At 46.3% G+C, this 26,472-nt stretch overlaps 1 protein-coding gene across 3 annotated transcripts in view; it reads left to right on the top strand.

Annotated features, from left to right (window-relative positions):
* The window catches only part of TTYH3 (tweety family member 3), a 69,597-nt gene that overhangs the window by 39,755 nt on the left and 3,370 nt on the right, over positions 1–26,472 (top strand). The window contains exons 3-14 of one of the 3 annotated variants that reach the window (XM_066329747.1): positions 5,519–5,630; positions 6,250–6,470; positions 7,275–7,370; positions 9,856–9,928; positions 10,285–10,360; positions 16,679–16,734; positions 18,018–18,110; positions 18,230–18,322; positions 19,045–19,181; positions 21,089–21,265; positions 22,168–22,243; positions 24,311–24,412. In XM_066329747.1, coding sequence (XP_066185844.1) covers positions 5,519–5,630; positions 6,250–6,470; positions 7,275–7,370; positions 9,856–9,928; positions 10,285–10,360; positions 16,679–16,734; positions 18,018–18,110; positions 18,230–18,322; positions 19,045–19,181; positions 21,089–21,265; positions 22,168–22,243; positions 24,311–24,391 — 1,291 coding nt within the window. In that variant the 3' untranslated portion in view covers positions 24,392–24,412. The remainder of the gene's footprint in view (positions 1–5,518; positions 5,631–6,249; positions 6,471–7,274; positions 7,371–9,855; positions 9,929–10,284; positions 10,361–16,678; positions 16,735–18,017; positions 18,111–18,229; positions 18,323–19,044; positions 19,182–21,088; positions 21,266–22,167; positions 22,244–24,310; positions 24,413–26,472) is intronic. The other 2 variants (XM_066329748.1, XM_066329749.1) reach the window with 2 other exon arrangements.

Raw genomic sequence — 26,472 nt, 5'->3', positions numbered from 1 at the left:
ATCTCAGCCTCATTCACCTTTATTTCAGTGATCTGAAGAGCTTCAGCTGCATCCATTCCAATCCACTGAGAGAGCTGTGGTCCTAACCTTTTCTTACAGAAGCTCTGGCTGATGCTATTTATAGTTGTGCTGCTGCTACAGGCCCTTGTTAGCTATTGTTATGCAGCAAATGTGACCCAGGCAGCTGCTGCCCTGTGGTAGTTGTGTTTGTTTTTGATTGTAGAAAGGGTGAGAAGGAGGTATTCTGCACTTCTCCAGAGCATATGTGAGATCATTTAAAATTGGAAGGGCAGCATATTAATTCTGGTAAACTGAGTGTGACTCTGTCAAATCCACAAGCTGGAAAGCTGCTTAGCCTTCCTCAAAATCTGAACCACTGGTTCTCATCCTTGGTGTACGGTTTGTTTCTGCAAGTATTAAATGCAGAACTATAAAACAAAGGTACATAACATAAGGGTCTATCTGAACCTACAGTGACCCTGGATGATTGTTTTTCTTGACTTTTTTAGTTAGTTGTTTGATTTCCTCTCTGAAATCAGCATGCTTGAGCAAGAGCAGGTTGGTACCATCATTGTGAGGAAGTGCTGTCCAAATGCTGCTGCTCTTCTGCAGGGCTGAGCTTGGTTTGCTGCCTCTCTGGAGAATGCACAGTGCCCTCAAAGCAGTATCTCTGGCACTCTGTGCTCAGTCACTCTGTGCCTGGGAATGCAGATACAGCTCCAGACAAGCTGACTCCAACCCTTGGTGTCTACCTGGGACTTCCTGCTAGCACTGATTAAAGATTGGCCCACTGGATCTATCCTGTCCTACCCCAGCTGTGTGTCACACATGACAGAAGATCCAGACCAGTCATCCTAGTGGGGATAAAGGCTGTTCTGACCCTCTGCCTGACCTGGGAGGCAGTTTTGTGGCTCTGTTCAGGTGCTGAAGCACCGAGAGGTTCCAACCAGCAGCAGATCTGGTTGGTCTGAGTGCTTGGAAGGGGGCTCATGTCCTACTAACTGAGAACTACTTAACTCTGGTTAAGTCCAGCTGTGCCTAGAACATGCTTCTCTGGGTTCCCTCAGTCCCAGGGGGCTGTTTGTGCTGTGAGTGCTGCTGTATGCTCTTCTGTTCCCTAATGACCCACAGCAGGGAGAGTGCTGAGCCAGCACAGCCAGAGCTGGTTAACACGAGCTCTCCAACAAAACGTCTCTAATGAGTCTTCCCAGTTGCCACAAAGCTGCAGGAATGCTTAGCCTAGATTTTTTCATTAATACTTCAGTTCTAGTCCTTACCAATTTTGATTGGTTTCTGTGTATGAGGAGTTGTCCTATAAACCATCTCACCCACTGGTTAGGTGACCCTAATTCTCCCAGAAGGGCCCTCAGCTCCAAAGGGGGGAAGAAAGCTTTGTGGAGAGGGTATCAGAAAGAAATGGGTGCAAATAAATGGTAAAAACTTGTTTTATCAAGTGCCAGTAATAGCACTTCCCCCTGGTGCGAAAGTGCAAGGTGGTAATTAGATAGACAAATTAACATTCCTCCTGAGAACTTGAAGTCTAAAAAGGGCTCTTCTTATGAAGTTCCTGTAATTAAAGATGACTTGGTGAAGTTAGATTATTCATTTCTAAGGATGTGATGTGAATGGCTAGTGCTCATCTTTCCTGGCTGCTGTCTGGGTTCCCAGAGGGTCACAGTGTGTGTGGGTATGACAACAGGAGGATCTCACCACTAGGAAGCACATATATCCTCTCTGTGTCAGATTAATGCTCTGATGTTCATCGTGTGTAAATGCAGAAAACTTTTTTCTTGTTGTTTTTTGCAGGTCAGGTTGCAAGCAAATTCAGAATTACACTTGATTGGTATTTTTGGTTCTTTACCTGGGTGTCCAAAGCTCATGTGATTCCTGCACACAAACCATGGGAAAGCTGCTCTCCACACCTGAATTTCTTGAGTCTTTCTGCAAAGTGATACTGAAGTGTGTGTACACCCTGCAGGAGTTTAGATCACCCTGTTGTATCTGTAGGAAAACACTGTAGGAAAACACAGAAATCCTGGTGTGCCCCTCTGCTATCTCACTTGTACAACTCTCTGAGGAGCCTGTAGAGTTCTGTGTCCCTGGTGTGTGTCTGTGGGTGGGCACTGGGGGTGATAGCTTTAAGCTCCAAGTGCAGTGTTTTCTTGACTTAAATAAGTGGGTTTCTTAAAAGTCACCAAGACTATTGAGTAGCCAAGTGGCTTTTAAAGTGCAGTGTTGAATAGCAAGAGCAACTTTTTAGATGGCCTGTACGAATGTGATAGATTGATTTTTAAAGATTTTATTCAAAAATATGAGTGAGAGGGAAAGCAGAGGAGTGGTGGTTGTAGTGAAAGCAACAGGCTAACAAAGGTAGGTTTAGGAATTGAGGATGGGGCTGTACGGATTTGGGAGGAGAGAGGGGTTTGTGCACTTGACGGGGAATTCAACAGACTGGCAGAAATAGACGTGGCTTTTCTATAGAAGCATTGAAAGTGTGTTGGAGTATCTTCCAGAGGGTGCTAGGGTGGAAAAGAGCTGTGTTATTCAGGGATGCTGTTCCTGTATCCAGGCTGTGTGACAGAAATACATCCACTGGGTGATGATTTTGTCATCCTGTACTGGGAGATGGATCTGCTGTATCTTAGGCTAGTGTGCCTTCCGGGGTTCGTGCAAGAAGCCTGGTGATTTATCATGACCCCAAGGACTTATGCTGCTGGGTTAAGATGAGTTGATCTATTTTTATTTTCCAAGAATGCTCTTAAATAGAAGGAGCCCCTCTGTTCCCCTTTAATCATATAAAAGGTAGTTAAAAACTAGTGTAAATCCTTAAATCTGCTTTAAACAATAGCAACTCATATCAGTGTGTGTGTGTGTGGGCAGGGATTTGACTCCAACTGTTGGATTTAGATGAAGCCAAATGCAAGCCAAGCTAAGCAGCAGCAGCTCTCCCCTGCCTGCCCTTCAGCTCTGCCCCTCTCTCAGGCACAGCTGCCCCCAGGCCGGGCTTGTGGGTTTGGTTCCTTCCCTCTCTGCCCTGATAGAAAGGGGAAGAGCCACAAAACTGCATGGCTTGCTCCTAGGGGAAGGGCTGGCTGTGTGAGTGGCCCTTGCTAGCACAGGGTGTTACTGCAGAGCTGGCTTTTGCAGGGCAAAAGGGATGGAATAATTAACACTTCATGTGTAATATGTAATTTGCAGTGAATGTGTGAGTCGCATGTCTAGAGGAGTTTATTGCTGGGATGAAATGGCTTTTATCCCAATTGTTGTGCTGTAGCGTTTTCTTTCAGGCTGTGCCTGGAGGGCCAGGGCAGTGGGAGCTGTGGTTTATACTGGGCAGGGTGGGAAACCTACTGAAAACTGCCAGGGTGGATCTGCCTCCAACAGGGCAACAGTTTAAAGTCCCTTGTATGTACTGCCAGCACTTCATAGCTGGTACCTGGGAGTGAGCTGGCCGATCTGTGCAGCATCCCCAAGGACAAGGGGATGCTGTTACTTCAGAGCTGCTGTTTCTGAGTCTTTCCCACCAAAACTGTGCTGCTGTGCTGGGAATACTGAGAGCCAACAGCAGATTTTGGGCACTTACCAAGACTTTGCTGAAAGAATAGGCTTCCAGTAGCTGTAAACAGGCTGAATAGAAATTGCTCGCTAATTAAAGGGGTCAGATCTGCCTATTCAATGTCAAGAACGTTCTGGAATTTATTTGGTGCCTATGGTAGAAACAACGTTTCCTGCAGCTCAGGAGGCTGAGAGGGTCTATGTGAATTTCTTTGCTCTGATAAGACAAGGAGAAATTTGCTTTTGTAATTTCTGTGATGGGATGCCTTATCCTGGGCATAGCTCTGCATCTGTAATCTCTGCTTCAGGGGGAGGGGGGAATGTGTCTTTTTTATCCCTTCCACCCCCGTGCACCCCAGGCATGTGTTATCAAGCTCTGATAATAGCTGCAACCAGGGAGGAATGCAGAGGGCTTTTCTCTCTTTAGTTATCAGCACAATTTGCATTAGGAAAATGTTTGAGGAATGGTGTTCCTGGAGAAAGAGGCCCATTTCTTTTACTAATGCTAAATATTTAGTTACATAGCTGCTGCCTCTCTTTCTGTTTATGAAGGCTGCCTCTTGTCCCTAGAAGACTCCTCAGCTGAGGTTTTTATGGGCCAAGCTCTCTATAATTTATGGAGATTCAATTGCTGGAAAAAGCATGAGGCTGACACAGATTTTCCTAGTGGGTCTGCTTCCAGATCATGATCTTTGCTTCTCTTTCTTGTCACGTACGAGGAGAAATGTGACCAGGTGAACTACATTGTTCTGCTCACTCTTTTGAAGCAGAGCCCAGGAAAGGAGGAATGGATGTGTCTTCCTGCAGGAGGGGAGCAAGAGCAGGAGCAGCACACAGAGTTATTGTGAAGGAACTAAATGTTTCATCCAGAATAAGTTTAGATTTATAGCAGGATCATCGCCACCACCTTCCTTTGCACTGCCACAAGCACAGCCTTAGTGTCTTGGGAACGTTCCTAGAAAAGGTCCTCAATGCTCTCAAGCTAAATTTAATATGGAACAGAAAAACTGTGTCTTGGTAAGGTTTGTTTGCCCTGTTTAGTTGTGTGATCCCTTCACAAGTTCTTTCCTTCTCTATTATTAGGAAATACAGGCTTGGGAAGAGGAACTGTGAGTTCCTGCAGCGATCTCTTAATAGAAGAGGTATTGCTGACTTGCATGAGATAATCCTCTGGTTGCAACTCATTTACAGGATCTTCCTCCTTTAAGTGAAGCTTAAGCTAATATGGTTTACTTCATAATTGGGGCAGACTGATATGTGTGGACAATTATAGAAAATCAGCTGATAGGTGGTAATTTGCTAAGCAGCTGGAGTTGAATTGTGTCTGCGAGCTTGAAATTTGCTTGCTTTAAAAATAAATAAGCCTTTTGTCCCAGTAAGTTGTTAAGCCTCCCTTCCCAGTACTCTAAATCAGTGTGACAGAAATGTTTCTAATGGGAAGATAAATCAAGATAATGTTCATAGATATTTCACAGGGTAGAGAAGAGGGCATGGAAAATGTATCCGGAGGAACCACCACCACAAGCAAGCAGTCAAAGCAAGCTCTTTGTGTCCTGCTTTAAAAAAATGTAACAAAATAATCTGTATTTCATGTCCAGAGGAGGCTGGTGTCTCCTGGCACAGCTGTGGCAGCACTCTCAGGGGCCAGTGGATGGATTTCTGGTTGTCCATGGCTGGACCTGAGCTCCCAAACAGTTCTCTAAGAGATTTCCATGATTGTACCATGAATGAGGTACGCTTGTTGTGTTCTGCTGTGTGCCATGTGGATGCTGTGTGGAGAGCTGCTGGCTGGGAATGTTTCCAGGTGGGAACCAAGGAGCAGCACGGCCGCAGCTCTTTGGGAGGGAACGCTTTGCCTTTTTTGTGGAATGCACTGGTGTGACCACTGGGGCCATCAGCCCTGTGTTACACACTTGCCTTTTAGCCTTACCTCTGCCCTTTGTTGCTTTTCTTTTCTGGGCAGTGCTGGGATTGCTGTGGGCTTCTACGGGAATGGGGAGACCAGCGACGGCATCCACCGGCTGACGTACTCTCTGCGCCACGCCAACCGCACCGTGGCCGGCGTCCAGGACAGGGTGAGCACCCCAAAAATGGGACCTGTGGCAGTCAGCAGCCTCCCTCAGCACCTCTCCTCCTGGATCTGGCTGTGCCTGCATCTCTTACTGTTTTTTTTTTCTTCATATCAGGGTTTGGAGTTGTGCTAAAATTTCCATTAGTGGCGGGGTGATTTCTTCCGCTCTTCTAAAAATAACCAAGTGAACACAGCTTGTTGAGTGGAGCCTTCGCTTTGCTGGGCTTAAAAACAGCTTGTGATCAGCTCTCTCTTCCACACCCGGAAGAGGAGGCAGGCCAGAGCAGACAAATCTTAGTAAAATGTAGCATTTTGGTACCACTGGTTGTTCCTGTGCTATCTCTGATTTCATGGTATCATACTGCAACCTCGATGGCTGCAAAATATGTGCATGTGTTAAGGCTCAGCTGAGGTGCCATCATTGGACTACTTGCAAACAATATCCCTTATTTAAGCTGCTTTTGAAGGGTAAGCAGTCTGAGCTTCTTGAGAGAGGACTTGTAATCTGGAAGCTGCCCATGACTTGCTAGTAAGAATGAATTCCCTTTTTACTTCCTTGGCTTCCTGTACTTTAATATTTTTTTCAAATTTGTTTTTCCCCCTTTTTCTTTCCCATACCGTAGGTATTGGACACTGCAGTGGCCCTGAACCAAACAGTGGAACCAAACTTGCTGGTCCTGGAGGAGATGTTCAAGAAGCAGACAGACTACCTGCATATTGTCCAGAAACTACAAAGTCTCTTGGATGATCTGGTCAGGCAAACGACTGAGATCCCCTTTTGGAAGAATGACGAGCTGTCTCTGGAGGAGCTGGCAATTCAGATTGACCTCTATGACTGGTACAGGTGTGTAGCATGCTGTAGTGTAGTGGTTGTAGCATCTGCTTTGGCTTGTTCTGCAAAAATTATGTGCGTGTTCTGTTCTGGGTGGCTGAGCCAAAGGCTCTGTATATTGCTGCAGGTGCTCTTGGCCCACAGAGCTGATTTTGTTTCTAATGCAGGACTGCATTCAGTTTAAATCAGAATGCACAGCTTCTTTTCCTTAAGTGGCTTTATTGCCAACTGATGAGAAATTTATTCTCAACCTACAAAATCTGTAGTTTGTGTTCTAGCACTGGGGAAAAAAACCAGCCCCAGATATAGCTTCTGCTCTGCCCTAGTAAGTGCATAAAGAAAACATTAAATAGAGTAGAAAATGGCAGTGGTTCTCTAAGTTAATACCACAGCCTAACATTCCTTTTTATTAAACATATTAAATAAGATATTGCATCAGTTGTATTCCACAAAAGAAAAATTTCTATCCAAACATGTGGAATAAATAACTGAAGCATTTCCTAACAAATATCTAGGAAGTTCAAGAGGCTGCAATGACTTTTCTTCCTCTGATGGTGACCAGTGCATATAACATCCCACTAGAAAAGACGAGCAGTCTCATTTCTCCACAACTGTTTGCTCTGAGCGTGTTGTGTAAATGCTTTTACCTGCCTCAACTTCCAATCCCACAACTATCCAGAGCTCTCTGAAGATTAATCTTTGGAGGTGGCTGTGGAGAAGAGAAGGACTGTGTTTTCCCCAGAAGTCAAAACAGTTCTTGATGTGTGCTTTGTCCACCAGTTTTCCTTTGCAGACTTTGTTTTTTGTTTGCTGCAGGTGGCTGGGATACCTGGGCCTGCTCCTGTTCAATGTCCTGATCTGTTTGCTGGTGCTGTTTGGGCTCATCAGAAACTCCAGGGCCATTCTGGTGGGGTAAGTCTTGACCTGGGGACAGCGCATAAGGAAAGTCAGCTGAATGCAAGTGCCTGCTAGTGAGAGCCTCCAGCTGTTATCAGGTGATATCAAGGGCATCTGAAACTGAACATCTTACCCTTGCCTCTGAGTAGAGAGACATTGTGGGGTGTAGCTCTGTGGAAATAGTTAGGGCTTCATACAAGGAGGATTCTTGAGCTATGGAATGCCACGCTGCTGGTGTTCACTGCCTCCTCATCAAAGGTGAGGAACTCACCCAGACTCTCTGCTTTCCACTGGGTGCCATTGGAAGCCTCCATTTGCTGGCAGATAACAATGTGCACATCCTTCCTTAAAATTACAGGCTTTAAAAAAAGTCTTCCCTTAATTCTCTGCAGTTGGGAAGGCATTTGTTAATCGGTGATAAGCATGGCACATGTCTACACAAGCTGCAGCATTGCCTCCTGTGTCACTGTCTGCTCCCCTTACCTGGGGCTGTCACACCTGAGGAAATGTTAAACTGAGAACAAGCAATGGTTTGCACAGTTATGAGGAGGAGTCTTGTTGCCATGGTACTGCAATGTTAATGCATGCCTGTTTCTCAAAAACACTGAAAATGCCCCATTCCAGGAAAAAATCCTTCCTCTCCCTATCTTGGAGCTTGGCATATTTGGCAGAGATCCTGGTATCATAAACACAGTGACAGTTTGATAAGTGACACGGCCAAGGGTTTATCCTGGTTCGTGGTGATGCCATTAATAATTGCAATGTGTATCCAGATTTATTATTTACCAGATGATTTCATACCTGGCAGATTATACAGACAAAAGTCCAAGTGTACGCACAGATGGCAAACCCAGGGTTTAAATTAGAATCTCATTTCCCTTCAGCCAGAAGTTCATATTAAGGCATTCCCTAAAGGGAGCACATGGCATAAAGAAACAAGTGTATCACAGCCAGGCAAGATGGTGAAATGCCAGGTTTAGATCTTTTAGCCAAGCAATCAGTTGCTGACCCAGTCATCTTCATTTAAAGTAAAACAACAAATGTGTCTTATTGATTAACATGCTCAGCTGGAGGCACCAAGCTGTGTTGTCCTTATGTCATAAACCCACAGAACCTTGCTGATCCATGGCTGATAATTTTTGCATCCATTTGGAAAAGGCATAATAAAGTCTTTAGTGTCTCATTTCAGAGTGCAGCACAGATGTCAGTCTGCTCAACCTCCCTTACTTCTGCAAGATGAGGCATACATCCACTCACAGAATAAGATGATTTGGAATTAAAATAAATTACTAAACTGAGGGATATGGGTTTTTTTGATGGAGACCTATGGGTTTATTTTTTTCAAGTTCTAGTATTCAGTGAGACAAATGTAGCAGAAAAAAAGATTTGTCCCTTCCTCACAGAGATGGTTGTACTAGGTTTGAATAAAGAATGCCTTGGTTATGAACAGGTTTTTGTATTGTTCAGGGTGTGGGTGGGAAGGGATCTACTTATGTTTCAAAGCTTGAGGGGAAAAAGCATCCCTAAGAGAGCAAGCCAGTGTCTCTTTACTTTGAAGATAGAAACAGATAAAATGAAACTGCTTATTAGTCTGCAGCCCTGTACCTGAGGGAGTTGAGGAGCATTATAGCCTAAATATCTCAACCACTCATACTGACAGCAAGGGTGAAGAGTTAATGTGCTGGTTGGGAAGTGCAAAAGCCTTTTCCAGGAGTGTGTGCTCCTGGATGTCACTGGGAGCAGTGCTCTGGCATCCCTCTGACACGTCCCACTGTTTCTGACAGTAATGAGGTCCAGCTGTCAGAACAGAGCTTGAAATCTGTGCAGAGCTGGACTCACGAGGCAGTGGTAGGCACCTGAACTGTAATCCCAGTCACTGCAGGTGACTGTCTCTCTCCTGGAGCTGTGTGGGACGTTTGGGTGCTGTTCAGGTGCACCAGCTCAGAACCAAGGTGTCCTAACATGGGCTGTGTTCCCTCCCACCATCTGTAGCCATATAGTGCTTACACCAAACCACCTCATTTATTGTAGACACAGCAGAGATTTCTCTAGTTTTGGATCAGGATGGCTTTGTGGGGTTTTCTTTATTTAGCATATTTTTCTTTGGGTATCTTTGGACCTGGAACATTAAATCCAGAATGGGAACGGTGGAAGTGATGGGACTGTAGTCAACCTCCTGCCAACCTGCCTCCCCTACAGCCACCTCTGTGTCTTTGTGCCTTTGGTTTCCCTGCTAGAAGCAGGATAATACTTTGCTTCTCTACTTCTCCCTTCCCCTGTAGTTCTAGGGCAGGTAATGTGGTAACCAACAACTGGATATGAACTTCTCTAGTTGCTGCTGTCCATGACATCTAAAATGGGATTGTTTATCTGAACATACAGTTGGTGGTTGACAATTTCTTGGGTTTGGTTATTGCTCTGGACCCCAAATAATACATCTAGTGAAAGGAAAGGCTTGAAACCAGAGCTGCTGCATCTGCCATCTGTCTGTCTCCCACAGGGTGTGCTTGCTTGGGGTGTTTGCCCTGATTGTCAGCTGGGGATCCCTGGGCCTGGAGCTGGCTGTGGCTGTGGTAAGTGGCTCACCTCCAAAATCCATTCACCCTTTGCTGCAGGTTTAGCAGGCAGCAGATGAATGTTGTGCTGTGCCTGTTTTACAGCATGTCCTGGTCTAAGTAACTGTCCTAGCAATTTCCATCCAAGAGAAGCCCAGAGCTGCTCCTTCTCTGTGCTGTGGTGGGGCGTGGTAGCTTTTACTCCAGCACTGCTGTGGCTGTGTAAAGCAGTGCTGCTGGGGATGGTGATGAGAGACCTCAGTGTATGAAACACCCCAGAACAGAAGGTTCCCTCGTGTTAACCTGGCTCAACTGCTCTTTGTTGCTGGTGTGCTTTGATATTCCCTTTGCCTTTTTGTCTCCCATCTCTCCAGGGCTCCAGTGACTTCTGTATCAACCCTAATGCTTACGTCTCCAAAGTGGTGGAGGAGAATGCAGTGCTCAGTGCTGGTGAGTGCTGGGGCTGGCTTTGGCACGGGCTTCTGCAGCTCCAGCTGTCACACAGCAGCATGGCAGTCACTGAGAATTCCAGGCTGTGTTTGACACAGAGGAGCTGGCATCATAGGAAACAAAATTTGTGGAGCTCTGGAAAAACAGCATTCTGGTCAGAAGTGAGCATGTATGCATCAGAACCACCTCAGAACCTTTCTCCTGCCTTCACCCTTAGGTGGAAATAACTGATAAAATGGCACAACAGAAGTTCCTGGATTATTGGATTATTTTGTTTTAAATATAGCACTCTTGAGTCCTTTTCTCCTCTCTAAGTGACAGAACTGTGGCAGTAGCAGTGTGCAGTTTGAGTTGTCATTTTTAAACCTCGCTCTTGGGTCTGTATTCCTGAATCTAGCATACATATTTTTATATCTTTTACCAACAGTTTATATATAAATTTTTCTCTTAATGGTGGCTGTAAATAGTAGCCTTTTTGAAGGGTAAGTGAATGGAAACAGCCACAAAGAAGTATGACTTTCCCTTTCCATTAAAAATGCAGTATTTTGACCGCTTTGTGTATCCTGTCCCACTTAAAGCACGTGCCTGCATCTCAGTGGCTTCCAGCTGAAGCACTGATACCTTTGGGGTTTGTTGCTCCTAATTTAGACTGAAGTGGTTGGTGAGGTGAGGGATGCCTTCAATTTGAACCTCGGTGGGGTAAAGATGGCATCCAGAACCATGCCTTAATGAAAAGGTGGTTGGGTGCCTGCCAACAGAGATACACTAAGTGCTGAAAAAGAAAAGTATTTTTAGGACTGAGTTTGCTGCTCAGTTTACAAAGTTAACTTTTTTCCCCCTGCCTTCTCTCCCCCAGTAGTTCATTTATGTAGTTCTGTGTATGGTAAAACACAAACAGGCAGTGACACTGATTTGTAAAAGGACTGGTGTTTTTTCTGGTTCTTATTTGGTGGAGCCAGAGAGCTTTTGCTGTGTGTGCAGAAGGTCTGTGCTTAGCCAAATGCTGTCTCTCACTGTGCAACTGGTAGGGAATTAGGTAGGTAGCTGTGGCTGAGGATGCAGGGATTGGAAACAATAAAAGACATAAATGTCTGGAGGCAGAAATGTAGTGTAAAAGAATATGTACAGGTTGATATTGCGACTCTACATCTTATTTTTGGATTGGTTTATTTATTGACTTTGTGGGAAGGAGATGATAGAGCCAGGCAGCTCTCTTGGCAACACAAAAATGTGGTGGGGGAAGAGAATGACTGTTTAGCATAAGATGAAAATCCTCCCTTGGCTGTGAAGGTGACAAAGATGTGGCTTCAGGTGCCTAGCTGGTTTCCTGGTTTTTCAAGGAGGCAAGTGGGTCAGTGAGGCAAAGGGGAAATATGTGATGCTACTGCCAGCTGTGTGCTGTGATAATTTGGTAATCCAGATTGGCTCTGGAGCCTGTTTGGCAACAACCAGATTGGCCCTGGGACACTAAAGAAAGGCCCCTTTGTGCTGCTTCTCCATTTCACTTGTCCTTGGCTGTGGGCTGCTGTGGTTCTCCATTGATCAGTGTGGTTCCTTTTGACATTCCATCCCTCCTCCTGCATTCCCAGCAGGGACAGTTGGCTCCCCCAGGGGAAAACAGGCTCTGCTCCTGCAGCACCACCACAGAACAGTTGTTAAAGCTCCATAAATAACCCTGAATGGCTCCAAGGGAAATGGTGGAGGAAGAGCAGGTGCTGCTGCAGGCCTGGGTGGAAGGGTGGCCCCTCCATGGGCTGTGAGTGTGTCAGCTCCTGCTGCCAGGCACCCTGGAGCGTTGGTGAGCACCTTCTCCTTTCTCCAGAAGGAAATCTGTCCAACTTCTGAGCCTGCCATGGCACCAGGCAGCTGGCTGGGAGATGACTGAATCTTCTGTCTTCCCCTGTGGGTTTTCAGTGTTGTGTCAGTTTATGATGGGGAAGTTGTGGAAATAGCCCTTGGTCCTCAATGTTGAGATCTTCCCGTGCACCTGAGCAGGAAGGAAAATGACGACATGAGGACTGCAGTGTGGCAGTTACACTTTAATCCAAATAAAACCTCTTTAAAATCTGGAATAAGTGTTAGTATCCCTTGGCTGCAAATGGTAGCAGCTGCTTTGTGATCACTGAGCCATATGTAGGAGAGTGAGGAGCTCCAGGAGACAGGGACAGTCAGCTGGGACAGCATCCATGCTGTCCTCTCAGAGGAAGGGGCCCTGTTGAAAACCCCTGGTTCTAGTCCTCTGTGCCCTCTGGGTTGCTGTCTTGGCTTTTTGCATGATGTTCTCCAACTTTACCAGCAATGTGGACACACTAAGAGAGAATGTGAGTGGCTGGAGGGGCTCAGGTAGGTGATGGAAGAAGAATCCATGGGGAGTTATCACAGATGTAGGAATCACATTTGCTGTGAGAATCACTTCAGCTGAAGCTGGGCTGAGAGTCTTGCTGAGGTATCTGCCAGGGCTGGGCTCTGGCATGCTGGGCTGGGTGCTGCCATCTAATTTTAAAGATATAAGAACTAGCAAGAAATTCTGAGAAGCTTGGTAGTGCTGGGTCATTTTTTTTCTCTTTAATCACTATTTTTAGTTGCTGTTGTTATACACAATGTACTGTAAGGTTCTCTATGCTCTGACATTCAGCCTGGGACTGGAGTCATCGATATTTGTGATGTGCTTTTGCTGCTGGTGGTTCTGTTTTCACAGAAAAATAACTGAGTTGAATACTGGGCAACTAGTATGTTAATATTTTTGTTTATGTATTAACTGCTGTATTCAAATCTAAATGGAATTAATGGAGCTGAGAATAATCTGATTAAGTGCATTATTACTGTCATGCTTTTAACTAGAGATGTTCTTGTTTTGCAGATAAAATGTGCTGCATTAAAAAAATGATGGGGGAAGAAAAGGGAGGCAAAGAACTTTATTGCAGGTTTCTGGGAGAAGGAAATACTTAAGTAATTTTGCAGAAGAGGCTGATGTATGTGCCTAACTCACCCTGTATTCATTAACTGAGATAAAGGCAATGGATTTGAACAGTGCCTGTATAATCAGCTCCTGCTGCTAGTAAAAAGACTTGGTGCAGCCAAGATGTTTATTTTCAAAGCAGGAGGCCATCTTCTGGTCCCATCCTTTCTCACTGATATTATATTATTATCTGATGACTTGTTGCATAAAATTAAATAAAAAGGCACAATCTGTCTAAACAACTGGAAGAGCTTTCTCCAGATTCTCTTACCAGAAATCTGCCTGGTGAACAGCCACTCTCTCCATGGAGGGAGCTGTGAACCCCAGGGGATGGATAATGGAGCCTTTCAGCTGCAGTCCAGCCGAGCTGCTCAGGCTGGATGCTGAGGCTGAGCTGCTCAGATTGGAGCAGGAAGGGTTCTTGTCGTGCCCAGCCTCTGAACTGGCCTCCCACTGATGCAATAATCTCATCTTGGAAGTCCAGAGCTGAAAAAAAATCAAAGGACTGACACAATCACCACCTCTGTCTAGGAGTAAGATCAGGGCAAAACCTCAAGTGAGGGCAGTGATGTCTGCACAGTTATTACCTGAGCTCAGAGTACACTGCAGGGATGAGTTTGCCCAAAGAAGTGCTCTTGAGAGTCCTGCTGAGCTGATGTTGGCACTGGGGAGGTGTTTTCCTGCCTGGTGTTGTGGGACTCCTGACAAGCAGAAAGCTTTGAGTGGAGGGCAAATGGGGCAATTTCAAGCTCTTTGCTTTTAACAATACAAGAATAGGATGTATCAGAGAAATTAAATATTATGCAGACACATCCCTTTGCTGTCAGACTGATGCCTTAGGGGAACAAAACTGGTGGAGAGTGTTACCTGGGCAAGAAACTCCAGCCAAAAGAGCTGCCTTCCTTTGACACCACAGGTGCTTTCTCTGATGACTGAACCCACAGAGAGAGCCTCATCTGGGTGTACAGGCAAAATGAGCACTGCTAAGAGAATGTTCAATTAGAGATGAAGAGCTGGGAGAAGCTGTTTTAGGTGTGAGGAATTTTTTTTTCTGGGAACTAGGATCTTTTTTTTCTCGTTGCTCTCTACAGACCTCACTGCCTTTTGGCAGGTGCATAATACCATTTCTGCATTTTGGCTGGGCTTTGAAGTGAGTAGTAGGTCTCCATGGTTGCAGAAGCAGTAAGTAGTTCTAGCAGCTGAAGCTGCCTTTAGTAGGAAGCTCTACTTTCCTTTCTAAGAAAAACAGACTTTGCAAAAATAAAGCGTTTTAGGTAGTTCCCTTCCTTGCCTTCTGCTCCCACAATGCCCGTGCACCAAGAGTGAGTCAGGAGGATTGCTGCTGGCAACAGCAGGCATGGGCAGCTGCAGATGTGACCCTGCCTAACCCTTCTGCTATGAACTAGATTGCCTAAAGGCCAGCTTCAAAAATCAGATCAACCTTTAGGAATTTTCCTTGAGAGGAAAATGCACCAGAAAGATAATTATAGAAAGAAATTGCCTGGAGCTGTTAGCAAAGGATGGATTAGTGCAGCTGTTTTGTGGTCAGAAATATGAGATTTGGTGATGTGTTAGATAGCCTCCACCAGCTTTAAAACAGGTGAAGGTGCCTCCTGCTCCTTCCTCTTTCCCTGGTGGCACGGAGGCAGGGGACATGGTGCTGTCAATTCCCAGGCTTTGCAGTCCAGGATCACCTGAAGGCAGCTTCACTGCCTGTTGTAGCCACAGATTTAAGGCAGCACAGCTCGGGTTCAGTGCAGGGGAAAGCTGCTCCCGATGGCTGTGCCATTTTGGGAAGCATGTTTTATGTAGAGTGTCACACTTGTCAGCAGCAAAGCCAGCGCTACCACAGAGAATCCTTGTTGATCCTGCCTTCCAGGGTGAAGCAAGGCAAGCACTTATTTCACTGCGCTGCTTTTTGCTTCACTTGTAACCAGCAATCTTTATCCTGAGCTTACAAGCTGTGAACTATGATATCAGGAGCTCTCATCTCTAATCTGCCCACCAGGGATGATCCAGAAGGCCCTCAAGAAACATTTCTAGAGCTCTGCATTAGCAGAATGTCATGCAACTTATTGCACTTAAAAAGGTGATGCGAACTCGATACCACCGTGTGGGAGCTTAAGAGAAACTTTACGTGGTTTTGTTGGTTTAAAATAAATAGGTGACAAGATGACAGCTCCTGTGGGTCACCGTGTGAGATGCTGCTGTTCTCTCAGTGCAGGTGTGTTTTAATCCATTTTCACACGGCCATTGTGTGTGATTCATGAGCCGGGGAGGAGCAGCCCTTGCCTTGGCTCAGTGCTTGTGGACAGTCACTTCTGTGGTCTGCCCGAAGCGAGGCACAAAGCAGTTCTTGCTGCCCTCCTGTCTGCCCAGAATTTGCTAATTGCTGCTTGGAGGCTTGGCCGGGGAGATGTTAAGTTGTCCCAGAGAAGGAGTCGGTGGGAGGGAGATGGAGCAGCTGGCAGGAGCTGCCCCCGAGTAGGCTAATGAATTATAAATCACAGCTGTCAGGTTGCATTGGCAGCACTCAGGGGCTGACAGGCTGTGCTGTAGCACTCGGTCTCCAGCGTGCTGCCTCGCCGAAAGGTGCATTCAATATTTATGGGACGTGTGGCAGAGTCAGGATGCAGTCAGGTCTGCTTCCTTCACAGCTCTGCTTGCTTCTGGTTGTGCTTTTTACTGATTTCTGAGCTGGGACCCAGCAGAATAACTGTGCAGCCTGGAGTATGCATTACTGAAAGTCACAGACAGAAGATTATAAAGAATGGAGGAAAAGATGCTGGTGGAGGGGGGAATGCAGAGGGTTTGTGTGTTTTAGGGCTTTTTGTAGGTTTTTTCCACGCCAACATCATTCTTGCTTTTGCTGAGCTGGCATGCTGATATTCATCTGAAGAGGAACTGTAAATGTTTGAGGAATAATCTAAAGGCATTTGGATGATCAAGACTCTCAGAGCTTCCCTTCCTTGATAATACTATTGAGGATAGCAGGGGAAAGCCTGGTATTTGTAATTTATGTGTGCTGGCAGTTGATGTAGTGTTGTAGAGGGCTCATGAGGGCACCAGGCTGGTTTGAATGAAGAGGAGCACAGCTGTGTCTTCAAGCCTGGAAACAAATGATGTTGTTAGCAGAGCACAGTAACAGTCTTATCTGGAGGTTTATGAGTATGTCTTCACTGTAGTGTAGTTGAACTTGTCCTAGACTGATGTCTTGTCTTAGGTTTATGTGGTGGATAGTGCCAACCTCTGAATAAAAATTTTTTCTGTGCTCCATCTGACTTTGAGTGGAGCAGAGCCCACACTGCAAAGCTGGAGTGACTGATGTGGCCTGACTTTCTCCTCTTGTGTCTTCACAGAGACTCTCCGCTATTACATGACCTGTAGTGCTGGCTACCCCAACCCTTTCCAGCAGGTGAGTGTGAGCACCTTAACTCCCTCCACCCCTGGGTCTCCTCACCCTGCAGGGTGCAGGGGAGGTGCTCTTGGTGCCAGTTCCAGGCTGTTTGCTTCAGGGAGCACTCTGACTGTTGGTAGCTACCTCCCAGCTGTGCAGGAGGTGGCACTGTGATTTAGGGAGGAGTTTTTTCCAACTTCATCACTACCTGCCCAGCCTCAGGCCAGGACACCCCCTTAGAAGAGCCTGTGTGTAATGTGGTGTGTAATGGCTTTGTTGGTGGTACCTCTGTTTACAAGGCACTTGTCTAAAGCACTGTGGAGACACAGCACCATGGTTAATGCCAGGTTGGGAAACTCTGTAATTCCTGCTTTGAATCTCTTCTTGAAGGTTCTTTTGGGTTAAACAGTGATAACACTCCACTCCCAAAATGCAGTGGCTTCTGTGGGTGAAGGAGTGTTTTTCACAGATGCCTCTTTACAAACCTTTGAACATCCAAGGGATTTATCCTGAGGTATAAATGTGAGTCATTATTCTTTTGTGTGGGGGCAGAAGAACAGCACCTGGGCCCATTCCAATCTTTGTCTATCCATCAGAGGCCAGAACGGGCCCACACCACCCACCATTTGGCAGACACCAGCTGCTTCACCGTTTATATTTAGGATTTTTTCAAAATCATGTCTTCCTCTGTTTTAAAGGGTGGGGTAAGAACACTTCAGGCTGTGGTTTGATGCACCTCTGTCATCTGTTGCATTTCTGGTTGCTCTGTGTACTCCCTGACATGCTATTGCATGTGAAATTCTCATGGTGCTGTAAAGGGATGTGAAGGCTGCACCCTAATACAAACAACTTCTACAGTTAACATTATATCTTTTTCATCCATCTGATTTAGTAAAAAAAATCCAGCTGTGTTCTGTGGTGAGAACTTGAGTGCTTTGTGTCCTTTCTCCTTCCCTTCTGTCCTAGAGCCAGGCCCAGCTGTGTGTACATTTTTTTGTGAATGTATTTTGTTCTTTCTTTGTGAGTTTGTGGTTTTTGGTTGTGTATTTTGGGTTTTTTTTTTTTCCCCTTTTGGTTCTTCCCTTCTCCTCTTCTCTCTGTCTGTACTTCTTCCAGTTTGCTAAAAGTCAAACTTAACCCTATTGCAGCTGCACTTGTGTCAGTTGGGACGTCTTTTACTAGTACCATTCATACAGAGGATGCTTCAGTATTTGGGAAATAGGATTTCAGTCTTTTCCCAGGAGATCTGTTGGTCCATGTGGCCTGAAGTGCTGAAACATTGCATGTTTTGTGTTGAGCAGAAGCTGTCAGGAAGTCACAAGGCTTTGGTAGAAATGCAGGATGATGTGTCAGAGCTCATGAGGTCAGCGAGCAAGGAGCACCCCACCTCCAAGGTAACTCTCCTCAAGTGTGCTGTCCCTGTTCTTTGGGGCTTCCCTCAATGGGTTACAGAACCCAGAACCAGCTCCTGCCATGCATTCCCTGGCACTGATCACTGGCTTCTTGTTTGCAGGAGTATCTCACTCGGATCCAGGAGGTTTTGAATTCAACAGAGATCAACTTGCAGCAGCTGACAGCTTTAGTAGACTGTCGGAGTCTGCATTTGGTGAGTTCTTGGTAGCTGGGCTTGAGCTAAGAAAGAGCAAAAGGGGTGTGGAGCCTGTATTAGTTTAGAGTTCCAAAGCTCTGGTGGAAATTTGCAACAGCTTTTTACTAACTGATTCTTGCAGAAAGGGGAATGAGAATTTGGATCAAGTTAGCTTTGAGTTTAACATCAACACAGGAAGCTAGATGACCTTCATACATCTACAAGCTGCAGCCATAGAGGCCTTCAGGTTTGGGATTTTTGTGTGTAGGAAGTAACTTGTTGCCTTTGCCATGGAGTGCAGTGCCCTGGAGCAGAGGAGCATGTCCTTACTGTTGTCCTCACTGCCTCTCTAAAGGCAGAGACACAGACAGTTCATGCTTCTGTTCTTGGGCATGGCACATTGTGAGGGAGCTGAAAGGCTTAATGAAAAATATTGTATCTTCAGTTGAGTGGCTGTTTGCCTTGGCTGTTTATTTTTCCTCCTCTTAAAGTCTTATTGTGGGCGGTTGAAAATATTTCTGTGTCTAAATCCAAGCTGGTCTTTGTGAGGGAAAACAAGGGTTAGATCATTTATGAGAAACACTCGAGTCCCTGAAATTAAAATAGAAATATGCTCTAGAAAAAGGGACTGTGATGTCTCTAAGTTGTTTCAGAGAGTGTAGTCTGAAGAAAGACTTTTGAGTTGGAGCTCAGCGTTAACTCTGCAGTGATCAGGAAACTCTGCTCCTTTCCCTCTGCAGGATTACGTCCAGGCTCTGACAGGCTTCTGCTATGATGGAGTGGAAGGCCTCATCTACCTGGTTCTCTTCTCCTTTGTCACAGCCCTCATGTTCAGTTCCATTGTCTGCAGCGTCCCACACACTTGGCAGCAAAAGAGGTACAGAGAGGGTTTAGATCCTGTAGCACTGTAGAGCTCTTTCCCAGTGAAGACTGGCTGCTGCTGGACTTGTGCCCATGAGCATATGGAGTTCATTCCCACATGATCCCAGGAGTGTGAGGGATGAGGCTTTATAAGCACAGGTCTAACAGGAAAAAAAAAAAAAAAAGGTTGTGTTTTTCTCTGGCTGTGGTTGATACTAACATCTGAGTCTTGCTGCACTGGAATACTCTGTGCAGAGTATTCAGCACACTGTAGGGCTGTGAGTCAAGTCAGATGAATGATTACAGCTGTAATATAGAGGTAATGCTTGAACTGTTGCTCTCTCTGTAAAATTCTTACTCTCTTACGTTGTCTTGAGGCATTTGTTCTGCTATGGGGAAGAGAATTGGAAAAAGAAGCAGTTTACACTTGCTTTTGTAGCTTTGCTCATGCTGAGGTGACTGACTTGCACAGATAATGGAAATCAGAAGCTGTCTTGTTGTCAACAACATGGGCAGGTGAGACACTTGGAAATTGGAACTGGTGTTAATGAGGAAAACCAGATTAATCAGTAAGTCCTTAGCAAACCTTCACTTCACTGACTGGCTGCTGCACCACAGGCAGCTGTGAAAATGGCATTGAGTTTTCTGCTCTTGCAGAGGAGCAACAGACTGCAGCAAATTCTCTCCTGCCATCTGATTTTTGTGGCAAAACAGGAGGCCCTGAACATCAGCAGGAAGCCAGAGCTGGCCCAGCCTGCAGCGCCCACAGAGAAGTGGCCTTAGGAAGTGCCAGAATAGCCCCTGAGGAAATGGCTGGTTCCTCACCTCTTCCACAGGCAGCTGCAGAGACCTTGCCACGAAGAGCAGGGCAGTCTGCCTGTTGGGAGGAGAGAGGTTTGCCTTTTGTGCTGCCTGCCCTGCCCATCCCAGCAGGCTCAGGCTGCTGCTGGGAACTGAAGGGTTTTCCTTGCACTCCATGGAGCACCATTTCTGCCCCAGGGAAGTGGAGCATGTCACAGTTTACTGCCTGTGAGAAAACGTGCTGGCTGCAATTCCTCGGTCTTCAGTGCCACCGTGTGGTGCAGAGGCTGCAGGTGATGTTTGGGAGGTTCTAGTGATGTCTGTCCGTGCTGGGTAGAACCCTTCACTAGCTTTAAGCACAGATAAATATATTTCAGTCCATGGTGCTCCACCCCCTAATTAGGGAGATAAAATAGCAGTGTGTATTATATAGGAGGTGCAAGAGAATACTATGGGAAGGCGGAGGGAACCAGCTGGCAAACTGCTCTCCATTGATTTAAAACCCTGGCATTTTTGAGAAGATAAAGCCTTTAGATGCAAATTTTGCAACTTAGTGTCTGTAAAGACTTCTGTGATCTTGCTAGAAGCTGAAGCAGAATGGGACTTCAGAGGATGGGACCCTTTGCAACCAGAATGGGACTTAGAGAAGTCTGCAGAGGCTCATCTTTCAGAGCTCTTTGGATGTGTCTACAGGAAATGGAAGGACACAGACTGCAGTTTTGAAGGATGTTTCTGTGGGGCGCATGGCACTTACATCCCCGTTGCCTCGCTTTTTTTGTTGTTTGTGGGGTTTTTTGGCGCGGTATATTTTGGGATGCGTGTCCATCCCTCGGCTGTACAGCTGGGCAGTTGCAGACCTGTGTGCCAAGCCCTGAGAGAAGCCTGCAGGGAGGCTGCAGGGGATCACGCAGTGTGCTCCTCCAGATGGGGTCTGTGGGAGGTCTGAGTCACTGTGCTGTGGGCTGTGTTTCACACTGCCACCCCGAGGCATCCCAAACGGGTACAAAACCTGGAGGTGTGGAAGATGACTGGGAGGTTCCTAAGGATCACCATGGTTTCCTGCAAACCCCACACGTGGGGTCACTGTAGGGTTCTAGGAGGAACTTTTTCTCCCTCTTGCAGAGGCTCAGATGATGATGGGGAAGAAGAATCAGCTGCTCAAGGGAGCAGGCAGACACACGATAATCTGTACAGAGTGCACATGCCCAGCCTCTATAGCTGTGGGAGTAGTTATGGCAGTGAGACCAGCATCCCTGCAGCAGCACACACAGTCAGCAATGCTCCCGTCACGGAGTACATGTGAGTATCCCCACAAGAAGCTCCTCCACGTTTGCTTCCTCCTCATTTCTGTTGGCTCAAGTGCCACAAGGTTGGCCACTTCTGACCGAGTGGTAAAAAGCAGAGAAGGGTTTTGTTTTCTGATTGGCATCTAATGGGAGAAGGGAATAGCCTGAAGGTGCTGCGCTACAGAGAGTTTTGTTAGACAGCGTGCTCCAAAATGTGAACAGCTTTGTGCTCCAGGAGTCAGGAAAATGTCTAAAGAAAAGAGGTAGGAAAGTATTTTCTGGGCTTCTTATTACACAGTGATTCTGACCACCAGAAGATTTAATTGTTCAGACAGAGAGGATATGCCAGAAGCTTCCCAAAAGACTTGAGAGCCAAGAAAAAAACTGTGGGCTTTCTCTTTCTACAGTATTTGCAGTCAGCTCTGACATCTGTTACAGTTTGGAGATACCTAGTCCAGGTGGGATCTTCAGAGCTTTCTCCAGAAGTGCCTAACCCTGATTACATTTGGACTCTCATCAGGGCCCATCTTTTTTTTTTTTGGGCTGTCACATCATTTTGTTTATCCCCTTAGACACTGTCCTCATTTTATCTCCATTTCTGCCACTTGGCAGTTCTGATGCTTCAGGGAGGCAGATTTTCACAAGGACCTATTTTTAAATCACTTGATGTGATTCATTGTGGGCCCTTCTGAGTAAGAATGTAAAAATAGTGCTCAATCCGAGGAAAATTATGATAGTTTTGTGCCCGTGTCTGAAAAAGGGGGATCCACCTGGCCTGTAAGAAAAGCTTTGAAGGAGACTGAGCTGATAGAGTAGCTCTGGGGGTGAGGATGCTCTGTCCTGTGTCCCCATCAGAGACCCTCCCCAGAGAAGCATGGCACGTGCCCCGTTACCATGTGTCTCTTCCTTTCCTAGGAGCCAGAATGCAAATTTCCAGAACCCCCGTTGCGAGAATACCCCGCTCATTGGCCGGGAGTCCCCACCTCCCTCAGTAAGTCTCTCTTTACTGCTCTTTGCTTCAGCAGCTTTGGGGGATACACGTTGGCCACTCCTGTGTACTCCCAAGGGAGCTGATTGTGCAGCCAAACACAGGATCTGGCCCATAAATGGCAGCAGCTTGGATAGACAAGCTGTGTCTCACCTGCCATGGAGAATAAAACCCTGCTGTGCTGCTTTGGACATTGCACATGAAAGGATTAAAACTCAGCCAATTAACACTGGTAATCCTATGGGCCCAGTCCTGCCACCACTGAAGTGCATGAGTATCTTGATGGGTGACTTCAGCAGGATTGATTCACTTGCATGCAGTGTACTTGCTATCTGTGCCATTGGTTCCTCAAGTTTAAAAAGAAACTTGTTCAAACTGTAAATTCAGAGTTATTGCTGAACCTCTCTCCTTAATCTGCCCTAAAGAGATGGTAGGATGAAACCTATATTATTTTTTGTTGAGATTTTTGTTTTTAAATCTTTCTTTCACAACTGTTTTACTTTCTTTGAAATCTATTTTTGTATTTAATTTCCTATGGAGGAAAAAAAAAGAAACTTTCATGGAAGGTTTTGGTATTTAGAATGGCCTGATAGCCATTTCTGTATGCTGGATAAAACATGGGCTTGTCTTCATGTCTGGGTAAGAACTAAATGAATCTTGCCCTCCCTTGCTGGATCCTGTAAGCCTGATTTACAGCAGAACCTGGAGAACATGTCATCCCAGTGCTCACTAACTTGGTGGTGTGATTACAGAGGATGAGTAGTAAAATGCCTAACCATCAACCAGTCTTCAGGCATAGGTAAAGAAAATACAGCCTGTGATGCCTGGTTCAAATTGATGGGCAGGGGAGGAAGAGGAGGCTGGCGGATGAAGGAGTAGGCACTGTGGTGGAAATGAAGGCATCACATTCATGGTTTCACTTCAAGAGGACCAGTTCATCTTGCTGTAGAGGAGGTGGAAATGTGCAGAGTTGATCCTTGTCTCTGTCCTTGGCCAGACCTTCTCCACCCTTCCCACAGAGGATTCCTGCCCCCGGTGCTCTGAGGGCGAGCTCCGGTCACGTTATCTGTGCTCCCAGCAGGATCCCTGACCTGCTGCACTGCTGCTCTTCCCTGGGGCAGAAGGGCACTGTCCCTCTGGCACTGCCAGGGCACATGTCCCTTCGATGTCCTGCTTCCCCTTGCCCTACAGCTCTTGTGCTTCAGAGAAAGGACGTTCCCTTCCACGGGGCTGCAGTGAGGCAAGAAGCGCCCTGGTTCTTCAGTAGCTGTTTGTGTTAATGCCCTGAGTGGGAATCTGAGTCCTGGTGCCTTAGGCTGGGGTTTGGGAGTAGGTACAGGGTTTTTTCTTCAGGGTAACTCGAGTTGGCAGCCATCAGTGTGGGCTGTGGGGAAGTGCAGGAGCTGGAGAGGATGAGGGAGCAGCACTGCACCCATAGAAAAGGGAGCTTCCCCCCAGAGAGCAGAGAAGGAACCAGGCAATAGGGTAAATGTGTTTCCTGGAGGGATGTAGTAGACAGGCAGTGGAGAGAAGAAAAATGCTGTCTGTTGTCATACTGGCAGAAAACAGGGAAAGCTTTTCTGGGATTTTTTATATTTGCAGCTCTCCGTAGCAGGTGGCTGAGAGAGTATTGAGGCAGAAGAAATGGTAACTTTTCATAGCAAATTGTCTGTGGGAGGAGAGAGATGGAAAGGGAATACCAATGTACACATCTCTGCCTCTTTTTGGGAGGGAGGAGAGGGAGATAACCATCCAAGTAGGTTATGTCCAGTGGGTAGACAGAGCTGACCTATTCCATTTAGCTTTCTGTGAACAGATGGTGAAAAGGAAGATGTGATGATCCTGCTGCATTGTTTGTCCGTTACTTTTCCTGGCTTTTTGTTCGTTTGTTTGTGTTTTTCCTTCTCTCATTCCTTCTGTTTTCTCCTTCTTGCCGCAGGGATATTCCCTTAGGGTGGTAGAATCCACCTTGTCACTGACACACACCACGGTTTCACTTGCTTGCACTGTGTTTTTCATGCACGTTGAGGCTGCACTCTCTTTTTCTCTCTCTTTCTTGCGTCATCACAGTTGTATTTGGCTGCCATGGACAGTAGCAGCCATATGAGCTGGCAGCTTAAGCCCTCGGACAGTGCACGGACATACTGGTAACAGCGCCCGCAAATGGAACAGGTACTGCAAAACAAGGTCCTTCTTGCTCAACCCCTTCTCCACTCCCAACCGCTCCCTTCATCCCTGCACTCTTTATCCCAGGCCAGTGCCTTTTATTTCTTCACATTCCTTCCCTCTGCACCTCCCACCCCATTCCCTCCTGCCAAGGGTTAAAGTAAAAAATCCGTTTTGGCTCTGGTGCGGACTCAAGGAGCAGTATCAACCTTCCAGAGGCCTCTGGTGCACGGTGTGAGGGTTACAGGTGCCCGTGCCTCACCAAAGCTGCCTCACAGCAGCTTCAGCCTGGATTCCACACTTCAGAACAGCTTGAGCACCAAGGGCTGACTGCTGCTCAAATGTAGAAATAACCTTGCGCTTCAAAAGCAACACAGAAGTTCTCCCATCACAAGAAGCCAATAAAGAGAACCAATCTAGCAGCACTTCAGTCAGGAATGGTTGTCTTCATTCAGCTTTTGGCTCTCCTTGAGCCCTGCTGCTGTTCTGCTTGTCCTCGGTAGTCATAACACCCAAAACCATCAGTACCAACCTGCCACAAGCTTTTAGCTCATTTGTAGGGTTTTTAATTTTAAACTGTCCTGAAGAGTTACTTAAATGCCTGTCAGATCTGTGTGCCGCTTTTCCTTTTGTCCTTACACTTAAGGTCAGAAAGGAGCAAGTTTTTTTAAAAAAAAGCTTCCCTAAGGGTCCAGATATAATCACTAAGATCTGTTTCATTCTGTTTCAAAACCTTTTACTGCTTTCTTTGTTCTCTGTGTGTCCGAATCATCCCATCCATGTCCCACAGACTCTGTGAGCAGGGCCCCCCTAGTACCATTCCACTGTCTGAATTCCTCATGGGCTGTAGCTGCTGCTGTTCTCCAAGACAGCCAACGTTTCCTCCCTCATGACAAAGCCACATGCCCACAGAAAGAGGAGGTGGTCTGCATTTCTGGGGGTTATTAGATGGTTAAATACAGGGTATGATTAGGGCTACCAGACAGCTCAGGTGGTGTGAAGGTCAGTGCTTCATGCAGTGCCAGGAAGGTGTTGGTTCCAGTGGGAACAGGGAGCCCGTGGCTTTTGGCTCACGCAGTCATATCTTGCATTCTCTTCCTAGAAATATCTGTCCATAAAGCTGCTGCTGTTCCTTCTTCTCTGCTTCTTCTCGTTGGCACTTTGCTCAGCCTGGCCCTGGATTCCTTTCTGTTCTGTTGGTGCCTGGTCCTGCCTGCCTTGCCTGCCTGCCTGGGGACTGCTGGGTGTCTTGATGCCCCTGCCACGGTGCATGAATGCAAACAACCCTGTCTGGAAGCATGGTGCCAGCCCCCTTGAAAGGCTCACAGCTTTCTCCACTCTTAAGTCTTGCTAAGACTCCTCTTGGGCCTCAGCTCGTGGTGGGTTTTCTGCTTTGTTGCTCCTGTAGGTGGTATTGTAGAGATGTTAGATGGATCTGTTCCATGAAACAAAACATTGGTGAGGGTGGGGAAATTCTGGGGCCTTCATTCTAGACTTGAAATCCCTGGGCTGGAACATGACCTGATCCCAGTCTGCACTGTCTTCTGTTTATCTATGGTCCCACCCGAGCTTAATGTGGCTGTCTGAAGGGCCATGGAAAAGGCACTGCATTCTTTCCAAGGCTTTCAAAACAAACAAAACCAACAGAAGCTCAGTTCTTTCGACTTGAAAGACTTAAGTCCCTTTGAATTCAGAACCCACTGGCTGGAATTAGCTGTTTCCCTGCATCTTGTTCCTCCCATACATAATAACACCAAACCCTCTGTGTTTACTGTGCTCTAGCTGTTTGAGATCAGCCTTTCAGAACTTGAATCCAGAAGCTTTGGTCTTTATTGGATTACCTGAACAGCTCTGGCAGGAAATCAAAGTCAGGGTAGCTCAAGAGAAATTCACGTGGGTTTTTAACCACAAATAGTAAATGGTTTGTACTCAGTCATGGTTTCATATGGTAAGTGATGTTTCAGCATAGCTTAGTTAGCTGTGAAGTGCTCATGGATTTCACGGGAGTCAGTAGAATTTATGGCCTCTAAAACGAACTGATTATTCCCTCAAAAAAAAAAAAAATT

The sequence above is a fragment of the Sylvia atricapilla genome, chromosome 15 (genome assembly GCF_009819655.1).
Source record: "Sylvia atricapilla isolate bSylAtr1 chromosome 15, bSylAtr1.pri, whole genome shotgun sequence".
Classification (NCBI taxonomy): domain Eukaryota; kingdom Metazoa; phylum Chordata; class Aves; order Passeriformes; family Sylviidae; genus Sylvia; species Sylvia atricapilla.
Note: the sequence above shows the minus strand (reverse complement) of the source record. Positions and strands in the feature narration are given on the sequence as shown.